This window comes from Daldinia decipiens (genome assembly GCF_022478715.1).
Source record: "Daldinia decipiens strain CBS 113046 unplaced genomic scaffold F4813scaffold_15, whole genome shotgun sequence".
Classification (NCBI taxonomy): domain Eukaryota; kingdom Fungi; phylum Ascomycota; class Sordariomycetes; order Xylariales; family Hypoxylaceae; genus Daldinia; species Daldinia decipiens.
Window position 1 is genome coordinate 458,605 of NW_026054558.1, and position 13,247 is coordinate 471,851.

At 47.2% G+C, this 13,247-nt stretch overlaps 4 protein-coding genes across 4 annotated transcripts; 2 read left to right on the forward strand and 2 right to left on the reverse strand.

The window, feature by feature from the left end:
* The first annotated feature begins 366 nt into the window (after positions 1 to 366).
* Positions 367 to 1,759, forward strand: F4813DRAFT_65296 (histone-fold-containing protein). The gene is made up of 8 exons (XM_049248739.1): positions 367 to 464; positions 609 to 727; positions 818 to 834; positions 894 to 925; positions 1,021 to 1,036; positions 1,177 to 1,264; positions 1,354 to 1,416; positions 1,493 to 1,759. Exons 2-8 carry the CDS (start codon positions 668 to 670, stop codon positions 1,571 to 1,573), a joined length of 357 nt encoding a protein of 118 aa, XP_049099923.1. The 5' UTR covers positions 367 to 464; positions 609 to 667; the 3' UTR covers positions 1,574 to 1,759.
* On the reverse strand, positions 1,653 to 2,815 carry F4813DRAFT_358550 (uncharacterized protein). The gene has a single exon (XM_049243247.1). It carries the CDS (start codon positions 2,747 to 2,749, stop codon positions 1,946 to 1,948), a length of 804 nt encoding a protein of 267 aa, XP_049099924.1. The 5' UTR covers positions 2,750 to 2,815; the 3' UTR covers positions 1,653 to 1,945.
* A 3,352-nt stretch (positions 2,816 to 6,167) lies between these two features.
* Positions 6,168 to 9,958, forward strand: F4813DRAFT_65284 (uncharacterized protein). Its single transcript, XM_049248738.1, has 4 exons — positions 6,168 to 6,605; positions 6,657 to 8,461; positions 8,514 to 8,788; positions 8,925 to 9,958. The coding sequence occupies exons 1-4, from the start codon at positions 6,424 to 6,426 to the stop codon at positions 9,762 to 9,764; spliced, it is 3,102 nt and encodes a 1,033-aa protein (XP_049099925.1). The 5' UTR covers positions 6,168 to 6,423; the 3' UTR covers positions 9,765 to 9,958.
* A 1,147-nt stretch (positions 9,959 to 11,105) lies between these two features.
* F4813DRAFT_358573 (uncharacterized protein) lies at positions 11,106 to 12,875 on the reverse strand. The gene is made up of 3 exons (XM_049243248.1): positions 11,692 to 12,875; positions 11,540 to 11,639; positions 11,106 to 11,480 (listed from the first exon to the last, which is right to left on the reverse strand). The coding sequence occupies exons 1-3, from the start codon at positions 12,502 to 12,504 to the stop codon at positions 11,416 to 11,418; spliced, it is 978 nt and encodes a 325-aa protein (XP_049099926.1). The 5' UTR covers positions 12,505 to 12,875; the 3' UTR covers positions 11,106 to 11,415.
* Positions 12,876 to 13,247: the final 372 nt, after the last annotated feature.

Sequence of the window (13,247 nt, forward strand, 5' to 3'; positions counted from 1 at the left end):
ACAATAGAATATAGGATTGAGAGTACTCAAATAGATTCTATCAACTACAAGTAAGGTGAGTATATATGTATTATTGAAATGTGAGTCTATATTGAGGAGTATCAACCAAGTCTAAATGTATTATGTAAGCTTACAGCGAACATATATTGCTACCTTGCAGTCAACCATATTCATTATCGGATATTATTAACTGGATAAGATATTTAATAAAAAATAGAATGTCCAGGGTAGTCAACTATGACTTGGAAAGAATAAGAATCGAATGGTTTCTGCCCATAAGCTATATAGCTTGCGCATATGCAAGTAGGCATATAAATCACGTAAAAGACGTGCTTTTTTATGTACATTATGTAGGTAGGTACCTAAGGTACCTTGAGTGTCCTACCTTCCGTTACATCAAGGCAGTTACCCCGCTCTATGTTGATATAAGGCAACAGTTAAGGCAACAGCTACGATGTATGTAGGTAGGTACATATAGTGGAAGGCAACAGCGTCTTATCGATACGTATAGCTTCAACGCTAAGATTCAAATCTCCTGATGGTTGCTTTTCCCCACGCCCAACTCCACATCCTACATGTATTGTCTCACGCAACTCACACAGCCATAGCGCGTACCATTCCTGTTTCCGTGTCGATTAACCAGGTGGAACTATTCTGATTTCACACTATGCCAGGCAAGCACGTTGCTAGAGGAGGCAAAGGTGGGAAGGGCCTCGGCGGGAAAGGAGTAAATTACCCTAGTTCTAGTCTGAGGCGCGATGGCGTGGACGTGCGTGTCGTGCTAACTTGCTAACTTGCTAACTTGCTGTGCTTACAGGGGATCAAACGGCACCGGTATTTTAGACTATGCGTATAAGCAAGTGAGCGCTTTGTCATAGCTAACCGTCGTATAGTAAGATACTTCGCGACAATATTCAGGGAGTTAGTAAGTAACTTATCCGTCGGGGAAATCTTAAATTCAACAGCCAACAGTCAGCAATCAACCGTCAATGGGTCGCTAACGTACAATCCAATTTCTAGCCAAGCCCGCTATCAGGTACGTCTCTAGCTCACACCCAAACGCCTCCAATCTACTCCGGCCTCATTTTTCATCTTACTTTCATCTTACTACACTTCTCCTACGGCATTCGTCCTTATAATGGATTTGAATCCAATTTCATTCTAATTTCATGGCAGACGACTAGCCCGTAGAGGTGGCGTCAAGCGAATATCAGCACAAATCTACGATGAAGTGCGAGTGGCCTTAAAAGCGAGGCTCGAAGAGGTATGCACCTACCTACCTATGCAATAACTCGTGCGACGTAACCCCGATTGGTTTGCTTGCATTGTACTAAATGTCGCGTCCGGGGACAGATCATACGGGATTGTGTTATTTACACAGAATACCGACAGAAGAAAACGGTCACTATCAACGATGTAAGTTACTCGTCATCCTCCAAATTAGCTAGCCTGTCATCTTGTGATATTGGCCTTAACCTTTTTTTCATCGCAGGTCTTACATTCTCTGAAACGGATTGGCCGGCCCATATACGGTTTCGACGATGTAAGCGGCGGACCGCCAAAAAAGCGGTAAACTCTTGAAGATTGGCTTTTATATGAGGAGTATGTTCAAGCCAAGGTACAATGTAGTGGAAAGAACTAATAGAGTTGGCTTTTTTTTTTTTTTTTTTTAACGGCCTGATTGGGACTATTGGTGTATGGATGGATGGATGGTTATGGATTTACTTTTATCTCTGCTCTTTGAACGCAGCTAGTTGGAACATCAGCGCTGTGACATTACACGGTTACCCAGAACATAGAATTCAAGTCTGAAAGAAAGCCTCCAGAAGAAACGATTGATTACCTATCTATAAGGCAGAGCTACTCTAAACGAACGGGGGTATATTGTAACCAGATAACCACATAACCGCCAAACGCCAATTGACCGTTCCTACGAGCCTCTAACCTATAGTTTTCGTCTTCGCTTACTGCCTTCCCATTCGTTTAGAACTTTTTCTAAAGCCTTTGCGGCTCTTTGTTCCTCTTTTCTAAACGGCCCATTGAAAGCTTCGGGCAGTACCGTAGTGCTGTTAGCGTGTTCCTTCGCGAATCCAACCTCGGCGTCCTTGCCGCACCTTTCCCTCGTTACTTTGACGGCTTCGTGGAGCATATCGGAACCGACACCCTTGTGTCGATACTTCAACTTGACCGTCCAGGCTCGGATCACGCCTTTCCCACCTTTAAGCACCGAATTTCGGTTCCGCTTCTTCCCAGCTAGACTCAGATTTGGCTCGAGTCGTAATACCAGAGCACCAATCAGATCATTCCCAAATCGCACGCCGATGACGGTGTCCTCCTCGCCATCCTCGGATACCATCCAACTCCATTTCATGCTCTCGGCTACTTGTATGTACTGGCCCGTGAAATACCGAATGGCCATTAAATATGTCATAATCACCCCGGAATGCAACATCAGCGCCGTGCCGACGTCCCGTTTTATGCGCCAGGAATACTGATAAGCGATACTGAGGCCCACGGCCAAAATAGCCAGCAAGTACGGGTGGAAAATTAAATGGTACGAAGATGACTGTCGCTGCTGGGCTATTGAGTCTGTTACTAGATTCAGCGCATCTAGCTTGTTGGTTTCGCCGTCTATAATGCCGACAGATAGCGGGGGCAGATCTTGCGGTATTGGGTTGGTAGGCGGGTCAACCGTGACAAGTAGTGACGGCGAAGGCGGCGGAAGCGCACTTGACGGTGCAGGTGCCATATCCGGTGTTGATATTGCTGAAGGGTTGACGACGAGATTTGCCCGTAGGAAGAAGAAGAATGCTGTGGCCCGAAGGTGCTGATCAGCTTTGCCGATGCTAATAACTCTACTCTCCTTGTCTTAGGCCCGAACCGAATAATTAACTTTTGCTTTCCACCTCGTCCAACTCATGCGATGTTTTGCGACTTACGGATGCGAGGTGAAGGTTACACCATGTCACTCATGAAAAAACATGGAATGAGACGGCGGAGATTGAACTTTCAATTCGAAATAAACGGAGGGCGGAGCAGCACGAGACTAACATGGAGGACAACTATAAAATCGAGGGTATTTAAAAGGAAAAGACTATCGTCTACTTACCTGTACTTGTCTTTAAGCCCGGCACCGCGTTCATTCTGTCCATAACGGTGCCGGGCCCATAGTAGGCATTCAGGTCTAACTCTCGTGCCACGTGCGCCATCTCGACGTTGTGTGTGGTTAGCCCAGCTTTGAGGCGGGCAATAAAAATTTTGTGGCCTGCTTCAGGAGTAAATATAAAAATATTTTTTTTTTACACAGTAGGTAATTAAAAAAAAAAGTAGGTTTTACCAACTGCTTGGAACTCCAAGGATCTTGGACCCTGAAAAAAAAAATAAAAACAAATGACGACAAGGCCCAGCTCTAATAAGCGACGGGCCCGAGCCGAGATGGAGGGGAGATAATTTGGGTTTGGGTTTATTAATGACGACAACGTCAAGAAATAATAGGTTACGGATAAGTTGAGATGAATGGAGAATTAAACAATGGAGGATTAAACAATGAAGAGACGAAGAGACGAAACGAATAGAAAAAGGATTGACAAAGGGGTGCAGTGCAGTCTTAGTTGGAATGCTTATATGTTTGGAACTGTCGCAAGATAGTTCGCAGATAAACCAAAAGCCGTTTCCCTTTCCGTTTCCCTTTCCCTATAAGGACTGCTGCACTGATGACATCGTCCCGCGGGGAACGCTCGTTACCAGTCGATCACCCGGTGGTTATCTGATAAGAGTCAAGTAGGCGAATGAGATGGTCGAATGGGAGTTATAGACGACGCCACTATAAGCTTGTCGCAAGCACGAAATCCTGCCTATTCCATTATCGTTCGTCTTGGGTGGCAGTCCTCGTGAGATAAAGTGCACCAGAGCCATGGGTCGCGAGAAGGTTTCCTCATGTTATACAGCAGTAGAGCTCTTTTGAGACAGAAGTTGACGAAACTAGAGGGGCCTAGAACATCCCTAGCTAAGTTTTAAGATGGTTGATTGTGTGGCAGGTTGTCGTATACCATGTCAACTCAGTCCCCTAAGTCCCATAAGTCCCATAAGTCCCATAAGTCCCCTTAGCTGAGTTTAGGGTCCCTCGTCTACTTGGAGCATTCAGACATATTGTCGATCACACTCCAGATAGTAGATGGGGATGACGGGGAGTCCCTTGCTAGTTGGGCTAGATGGGAAGATCAATGGCCGTCCCCGGTGTGGCCGACGTCCGAATTTGAAGCTAACAAGAGCTGTCAAAACTCGCTCTTCCTCGTGGGGTGGAACGGTGAATCCCATGATGCTCATCCGGTAGTGCCAAGATCCATTCAGAGGATAGCCATCCTGCCATTGATAAGAAATGAGCTGACCCCCGGCACAAAAAGCGCGGGGGGGCCAGATGAGGAGCAGGAGTCAGACTTGGGTTGCGTCTCTTGAAACGTTGAACGCGTAAGATCTGGTAGCGAATTAACTCGAGACCAACAAACCCCATTTCCCCCGTAAGAGCCCCAATAGATGCGTCATGATCAACAAGGTCGGCCCTCTCTGCCCTCTATAAGATACCAAAAAATTGCGCAACTGGAGTTGCAAACTGGTCGATGCCGGACGGGAAATACTACATACATAGTAGACAAGTCCAATGACACGGCACACATATCTACGACCGCATACTGATAAATGAGACCGACCCGCTTGCATATGCACTCGGTATTGCGACGTAAAAAAGATGCAACATAAGAAGCCGATTTAGGGGACTTACCGACCTTTCGGTTACGCCATGAAGACTACGGATCCGTACGTACGACTGAATTAAGACGGGAATTCCAATAGTAAAGCCACCAAATCAATCCTTCTTTTCGTGTGGCTTGTATTCCCGAGGTTTATATATCAAGACGGAATAGAATTGGCTAATATTCGAATAAATGTATCTGTCGTAGAAAGGAGAAGTTGATATGAACATCTCCTAGTAACTATTAAATCAGCTAGGTTAGTTAATGTATCGGATACCGAATGACTTTTGCCGAGCTCAGTTATGGAATTTACTCTTGAATAAACTATTAACGTTATGCTATGCTAATATCCATCTTTACTGATCAAGTGAAGTTGCATATGATGCAGGTCTAAAACTTGTAAGTCCTACCCCTTATGTAAACAAGACCTGATCCTTCATGACTTACATAGGTAGGTATGACTTCTGGAAGGAAGAGTTCCTGGACTTTCTACATAGATAGGTACCTAGGTACCTACTGCGGAATCAGCCGTCTCAGCCACTGACTAGCCACATCGCGCCACATATCTCGTAAGAGACAAAAGAAGTCCGGGGCATGGCCTAAGCTCCACGACAAGTTCCTAAAATGTCCCTTATCCCCGTCAACCCCATGTCGCTTCTGTCATCTTTTCCCAGCCCTACAAGGCGGTGATGGATCACCATCTCACCATATCAAGCCACCCCCGGACACCGCATCCGTTAGTTTTTCTCTAGGCCTCTAGAATATAGTGATGCAATAAACATGGCTCATGTTGAGTTCATGTTGAGTTCGATTGCCGCTTTCACACCTATCTAGCGGAAGCTGAGGCATCGTGCATGGCCGAAAGCTATTGATCATGGTGTTGATCATGGGATCCCCGAGATACCCTAAACCAATTGAGAACACAAGTTCATGTCCCGAAAATGCAAAATATTCGCAACAGCTTCCCGGTAGGTCGTGCTACCACGATTCTGTGGTCTTGGGTTGCCTTTGGAGAGAACTCTTCCCGTTCATCAAGAGAATTTCCAAGGGGCTCCCGATATTTACTAAAGCACCCATACGTCTAAACCCGAGAGGTTTGATGAAAGGACTCGCATTAGATCTTTCAAGCTCGAATAGCGTCGCGTTCTGGCTTTATCCTTAAGCAATTGTGTCTTTTCACGTTGTGCTTTTGATTGGACCACGCCCGAGTCCTGCAGTCAGCAAGCAATTCCCACTCAGCTGGCTTTTGCATCTGAGTACAAGGCGTAATTTGGGGTCCATTCTGCCTTGTTGCCTGCGTACTTCACCGAGTCGGATTTTGGACCCCAACTCCATCGCTCGCACTCTCATGCAGCCCTGTGAGCCGCGAACGGTAAGATAAACGCACTGCCGATAGTAATTGCAAGGGGAGGTTCTGAGGGAGCCTGTTAGTGGTCGCCGATGGCTAGATGTGTTCTTATTAGTCGGTCTTCGTTACCGCTGGTCCTAGGGTACAAGTACTGCTGCACCTGCACCAGTACCAAAAAGTCCTACATCGTCATATTCAGGGTAGTAGACAAATTTCTAGATCCTTCAAAATAAAGTCATGGATCGGTGGCGATCCGCTTGGCCCCGACCTCTCTCATTCCGCTCAAGTGCTAGTCTATAGATCAGACCTCAGACCTCTGTTGCAGCAATGGATCCGAAAAAGAGCCTTGCCACTACTGAGTCGGCCTCTATTGATGATGATGCTTTGTTCGATTTAGACCCGCCGGTCGGGCACCATGCCACGGTACCGTCTCCTTCTCTCGACTCGAGGCGACGGTCGAACTCGAGCTTGCGATCGGAATCTAACCCACAGGCACCATCGCCATGCGCGTGAGTAGCGATGGGATATTACCATGGTTCTGAGTATACTAACCTCTCAAGGACTCGAGAGATTCCAGGGGAGGAATGTGCATTACAGAGATTCATCGTATGGGCAGCCGTCAAGCGAAACAAATCGGTTCGAATGGCAGCAAGCGAACGTCTAAAATGCCCTCTCCTCTTGTGCGGAGAGCGATTCGACAACCATGAAGCAATGCTAAGACATCTGACTAAATGCCAACACCTCAAAACTGGTGAATACGTATGCTACGACTGCATGAAAATCGAACGATATAACGATGGGAAATGTCGGTGTTGTATAGGTCACCCGACCAAACGAAGACGTATTATCAACATAGCCAGAAACTTCTTCTCGAATATAGGCAACAAGACACGAAGGGCACCGCATTCTAACTTCCAAGAAGATATTACAGCACCTCCCCCCAGCTACGATTCTCTCGTAATCGACCTGGAAGAGCAAAGTGAACGGCAACAGCGTCAGCAGCACCAAGGCCAGTCCCAGCAGCACCAGCACCAGCCTCGTCCCCAGATAGAACTAAATGGTACAGAAATACATGAGTTAGACTCTAGACAGATGCTGCCGACAGCTGAACTCGATCCTATCAACTATGCCACACAACCCGTAGATTTCCACACGACCCCAGATCAACAGCACAATGCTACACCGGGGATTACAATGCCCTCCCAAACAACTATACTTCCGAGGCACAGTGAGCTTTTAGCGCCCTACTTAACGCAACAACATCATCAAGACGGTTCCATGCCTCCGCCTAATTTAACACATACAAACCCAGGGGGCAACCGACCGTCATTGGCCTTAGATACTCACATAGACCGTTACAGGAACGTTCCCCGTACGAAACGCCTTTCTCCGAGCTCGTCGCTTCGATCAACAAAAAGCTCGCATAACATTTCACCAATTACTCCATGGAGCGCAGGTTCAAGCAGTTCCGGGGCCTGGACTATGGGCTCAAGTATTGATACGGCGATGACATCCCCAATAACACCTTTGAGTCCAAGTGACTTTCTACCGGCATCCCGGTCTGAAGATATCTCAAATACAGCAAAGCCCACATCCCCATGCCCGGACGACAGGTGTGACTACATGGTCGACGACATGTCTGAACTACCAGGTGATGATTTGTTATCCATACCCCGCGGACTCTCTGATCCGTTGATGTTCTCTTTTGAGCCAAAGGATAATTACTCATGGATGCAGTCTGTAAATACGGAGATCTCGCTTTCGACTTCCGTCAATATGATGTTTACGGGACCTAACACCAAGCCCACGAGTATGCCGTCAGGATTTCTCGAGCCATCAGATCGCAGCCCAGAGACCAAGACCCTTGTTGAGTCGGCATGGGACGCCCTACAAGAACATATCACATCTTCAAGGTATAAACTATCGCACGTCGAAGGAAATCCGTTAGTCGAGCAACTTCAAACACAATCACCGAAAGCCGTGGCATTAAACGGTCTCTCGAGCCTGAGGAGAATGCTGCAGGGAGGTAATCCTACAGACCCGTTTGATTACATCTGCTTTATACATCTTATTTATGCTCTCTCCCTCGTAATCTACGAAAGCGAACTTTCAACTCGTTGTAGCACACTCTACCAACAAGCTCTTACTTACCGACGCTTCCTTGGGCCAGCCCATCGTGAATATTATACGCAGATCGTAGTAGCAATCTGGCAGCCGATGCCAGGGGAACAATCGCATGTCTTTAGAGGAGACTGTGCAGATGGATCGTTAAGTTCCAAGGGTAAAGAACCCGAGTATCGAACAGGCCCGAGGATCCATTTGGAAACCGATCCTCTTGTTGCCGTAGGGCAGAACTTCCTTGATGGTAAGTCACATCTATGGTGTTAGCTACACAATCCCGCTAACCGCACCAATAGACCTCGAAAATTCCGTCATAGCCAATGGTCCACCGAAATCAGATGAGGTTTTCACATCTCACCTTTATTCCACCCATGTAGCGGAAACCCACCCAGGCTCTTTAGACGACAGTCCTTTTTTAATAACGGCCAATTATATTATTCAAAGTTTAAGTTCGGGATTCGGACATTCTGATATGCTACTACCAAGACTCGGCGAAATTGGGCAAAAGGTTCGTGTTGGGGAGATCACCACCGTTCGCAAATTCGAACTTGCGATGTTGCAAGCCGGCAAAGTAAGTTTCCCCCACGCTAGATACGAATGATAGATGGCTTTTCTCGAGCCAGTCGGAATGGTCGCTTTCGGTATCAAAAAGCTCGACTTATGCCATGAATTACTCTTCGTGTACTAGCTAACAATGAGGACGACAGAACTCTTTAGACTCTTCCGACCTCTTTAACGAATTCATCCCGCAAGTCAGGAGACTTTGTGATCCGATTTACTCTAAACAGGGACTTCAATCAAGAACAGGATACCAGGCTCTAGGAATATCGTTGGTAGAAGCTCTTATTCAAACATTTGCGTCTGGTCCCGAGCATATTCAAGGAAATCCTACCGGGTATTCATTAGACCTACCTGAATCAACGTACGACCAATTTCTCGATACATTTCCTTTTGATAACACCACTGGTATTGAAGGAGAGTTTCTCGTGAATCTTGGCACAGGTCCTTCTCAGCAAAGTCAAACGGGGCTCACTGGTACTCCAAATTTTAACCCGGAGCTTGGCCCCCTCGACCTTCAAGATATCAGTTCCAGTGTTCCACCCCCGACGATTACGACCGAAGCTTTCGCTGAAACCGCCTCTCACACCGAAACCCCCGACAATTCGTTTGCGGCTTCGACTGGCTTCTCGCCATCGATTACTGTTCCCGCTCGACCGAAGCCTCTATCGCCGGCCCACGTCGAACTACCACTGAAGCCGATATCCTCCTCGGCTCAGAAAGTGGAAGCAAATGACGCCTGTGATATTTGTGGATACCGCCCGAAGGGGGACCCCCAATGGTTCAAAGGCAGTATGGCAAAGCACAAGAAGATGCAGCATTCAACTGGACCACCGGTAATCTATAAATGCCCTTTCCCTGGATGCAATAGTCAATACAAGAACCGCCAGGATAACCTACGCCAACACCAAATCGACAAGAATCACTTTGTTGGCGACGAGACAGGCCGGAGACCCAGTAAGAGAAAGAAGTACTCTCCAGCAGAGTAGATGCACCAAGGACGTGAGAGATGATACATGAAAGGCAATGAATCTATAATTTGGTTTTTATTCAGCATTAGTTAGGCGTCTGGGTTCTCGATTCATTTGGGTGGTTCTTCGTCGTTTCTCTTCTCTTCTAAACCCTACGCTTGTTGCTTTTTTTCTTTCTTTCTCGCCGTTAGCTAGGGGCTTTAGGACGGGATTTTTAGAGATACCACTGCGTATATAGAAGATAGATCTAGGCCAAAAGGCACTCTACACCAGCAGGATGTGATCTACAGCTGGACTGGATATACACGATTACGAACTTCATACTCTACAATGTCCGTGTTTAACCAAGTAGCGTTTTTGATTTATTCTGCACAATATCTGTTTCATCGACTGCTGTGTGAAGTAAATGTACATACCCGAAAGGCCAATGGGTAACTTGACTTATTCCTTCGTAAATTGTTTAGATAGTAGCACTGCTTGGAATACACCCCCGAACGGGATCGAGATTAGACCCAGTTGCTGTGCTCAGCAGAATAAGGGGCTAGAGGGGGGAAACGCCACACCTTTAGGTAGTCTCTCAGCGCACGGCATAATAATGCCTTACTAAGCGAGGTGCATACCTACCTCATACATAGGGCTAGGGTCTGGCGGTCCCGCTATCAGATCAGATTAGGTAGTACCTATCGCGAGGGAGGGAGAAAGGGGGAGGGGAAGGAGGGTAGATGTGGTATCTACATAGGTACCTACCTATGTACATAGGCGCTCTTGCTTCCTTCAGGAATCCATGGGTTTGCTGTCGTAAGGCTGACCGGAGATATTTAATCCCAGCACCGCCCAATTACACGCCGCCTGGGGGGCCCATGGCGTTTGGGGGGAGGGGGGGGGGGGCAGGGCTTACGTACGCGGGATCGCTTCCTTCGGGGTCCGGAAACGGTATGGTTAGGAGTGCGGTGTGCGCGCAGTGTTACATGCCCGCTCGGCGTCGTCCGAAGAGCGCGGGGCAGGGTTGGACGAGACGAGACGGGACGGGATGGGATGGGATGGGTTTACTTGCGGGGGGATGAAAGGCTATTAGAGATGTGGTGGTCTTGGCTACTTACCTAGGTACCTAGGTACGTTAGGTAGGGTCTGCGGCTGAAGGCGTAGGGACCCGGAGGGATCGCTCGGGAGGAACGAGATCTTTTCTTAGATGGGAGGATAGGAGAAACCGGGTGGTGTTGGTAAGTTGAGTGTTACACAGGAATGTCTGGCTCTGGGTTACAGGTAGCTGGTTCGGGTCAGACTTTAGCATAGGTAGGTATTCCACGAGATGATCAAGCCGCTAGACCTATAATAGACGTATTATTATTATTATAAGATCTCCATGAGTTAATATTAATATTAATATACGTCGGCGTAGTGTAAGGTAGGTAAATAAATAAATCATTCTTAGCTATGGCATCTCATCGAGAAAGTATTATAAGATTATCTGGAGAAAAGAAAAGCTCGCCGTAGAAACTAAATAATAGCCTGGGTATATGCCTTCCAAACGCCGTATGGTCGTGCGGACATGTCTGTAAAATCCATTTGTTCCTGCCTTTATCCCGTTTCGTGATATTCGTACTCCTCTCGATATGGAGGGACTTCATTATGGGCTATATAGCCGTAGTTTTAAACGTCAGATACTTGCTTAGAGCCATTCGATAACGCTCCCTTGCCATATGTATGGGTCAGGATGTACACGAACTAAGGGATCTATGATCAGTTAGCTGCCTGGGTATCTCTGTAAAGGGTGGTCATTTTTGGCGACTCACTTCTATGCCCGACTCGATAAGCATAGTCGAAATCTATAACCCAATGTTCCCAACGAATCAAGCCTGGCTTTGATCCGTGTTTGAACTCGAAGTAGCTAAGCTAGAGAATCGTAAGCCCACGTCAGCGATGTTGTCGTTACTGGGGCACTTGCCTTGTCCACAAGCCTTTCGTAATCGTCCAGCTCGTAGATCCACATGTTAGGCCTGGTGACATGCGACAGCTTGAACATGACTTCTAATCGAATGAGCGAATTGCGTTCCGACCAGGCATCCAGTACGTCGTTCAGTAGCCTAAGCCAGACCTTCCCGCTTCCGAACTCACAACTATCACCGAGCGAGATTTTGATTTGGACGAATCGAAGATTCTGCAATGTTGCTCTGCTGATGAAGTTGACTATGGAGAGGGGTGATGGGTTGCCCATGATCCAGGGCGGGATGCAGTCGATGACGAAGGGCTGGAAACACAGGAGACTGAGTGCTTCTCTCGTTATCTGCTTGCAAAGAAGGAGGATGGTAGGCGTCTGAAGAATGACCTTGGAGTGGCGCGATACTTTGGTATTAGCAGAGCGTAGTCGCAGCTCAATCCCAGCTTTAGCCTTTTCCTTCTGGTCGTAGTAGTAGTCGTATAGTCTTCGACATGTAGGATAGCCGATGGCGTAGTAGTATATGATGTTCCGGACCTCGGCTGGAAAAGTGGTAAGGAAGGATTGACACCCTTGGCTAGTGATCTGGGATTGTCCGGAATCTACTGCGGGGCCGTTGAAGAGGAATGCCGGAAGGGACATCAAGGCCGAGATTCGATCCGACTCTGAAATGTGGAGTCCTGCGGATTTCGGGGACGGGATCTCGGCACAGAGCCGGGCTCGCGCGATAGGGTCCTTTGATGCCTTTAGGACTTTATTACGGCCTCGATGTTGCATGATTCTCCACTCATGAATTTTCTTGCGGCTCTCCCACCCGGCCATTGTAAAAGAGTAGGGGGGTTGGGGGGTTGGGGGGTCGAGGGATAGTATATGATAGGATAGGATAGGATAACTAGGCGAGAGATTAAAGAAAGTCTAGAATTAAAGTTGGCTATGACGACTATGTCGTATCACACACAATGGGGAAAACCCGGATGAGCTTAAACGACATCCATCTAACCCTGTCGCATTGATCGCATTGATTGTGTTTATGCCCAACTACGGGAAGGAATACCGCAGTTTGAGTTTGAGGTCTTGAGAGTTAAGGCTGGCGCCCAATAGCGGAGGCAAGTTGAGTTTGAAGGCGATAATAGCAAGCCTCAGCTTAGCCACCAACGCATATGCAATACCTTTTTTTTTTTTTTTTTTTTTTTCCCTTTAGAAAAGTTTCATTACTTGGGCTAATTTGAGGATCTTTCTTTCACTGCAAATGCATAAGAGAAATGCATAAAAGTCTGGTTCGAATCAGATGGTCCCAGCTGTTGAAACTTACATAGTAGAAATAGTAGAAGAATATCCGAAGCAAACTCTCCTCAAGGCGATTTCAATTCGACAAGGACACCAACAAACATGTCAATAATGTGCCCTCGAATTTGCTCACCTTAGCCTCGAAATGATTGATGCAACTATGGTTTCATTCGGTCTCAAGTTGATTCCTTGATTTCTTGAACTGTGTCGATCGAGAATGTTCGACTCCCCACAAGGCTGGCAGAGGAAGACGTCCAAGGCCGAGCTGGAAAATGAGC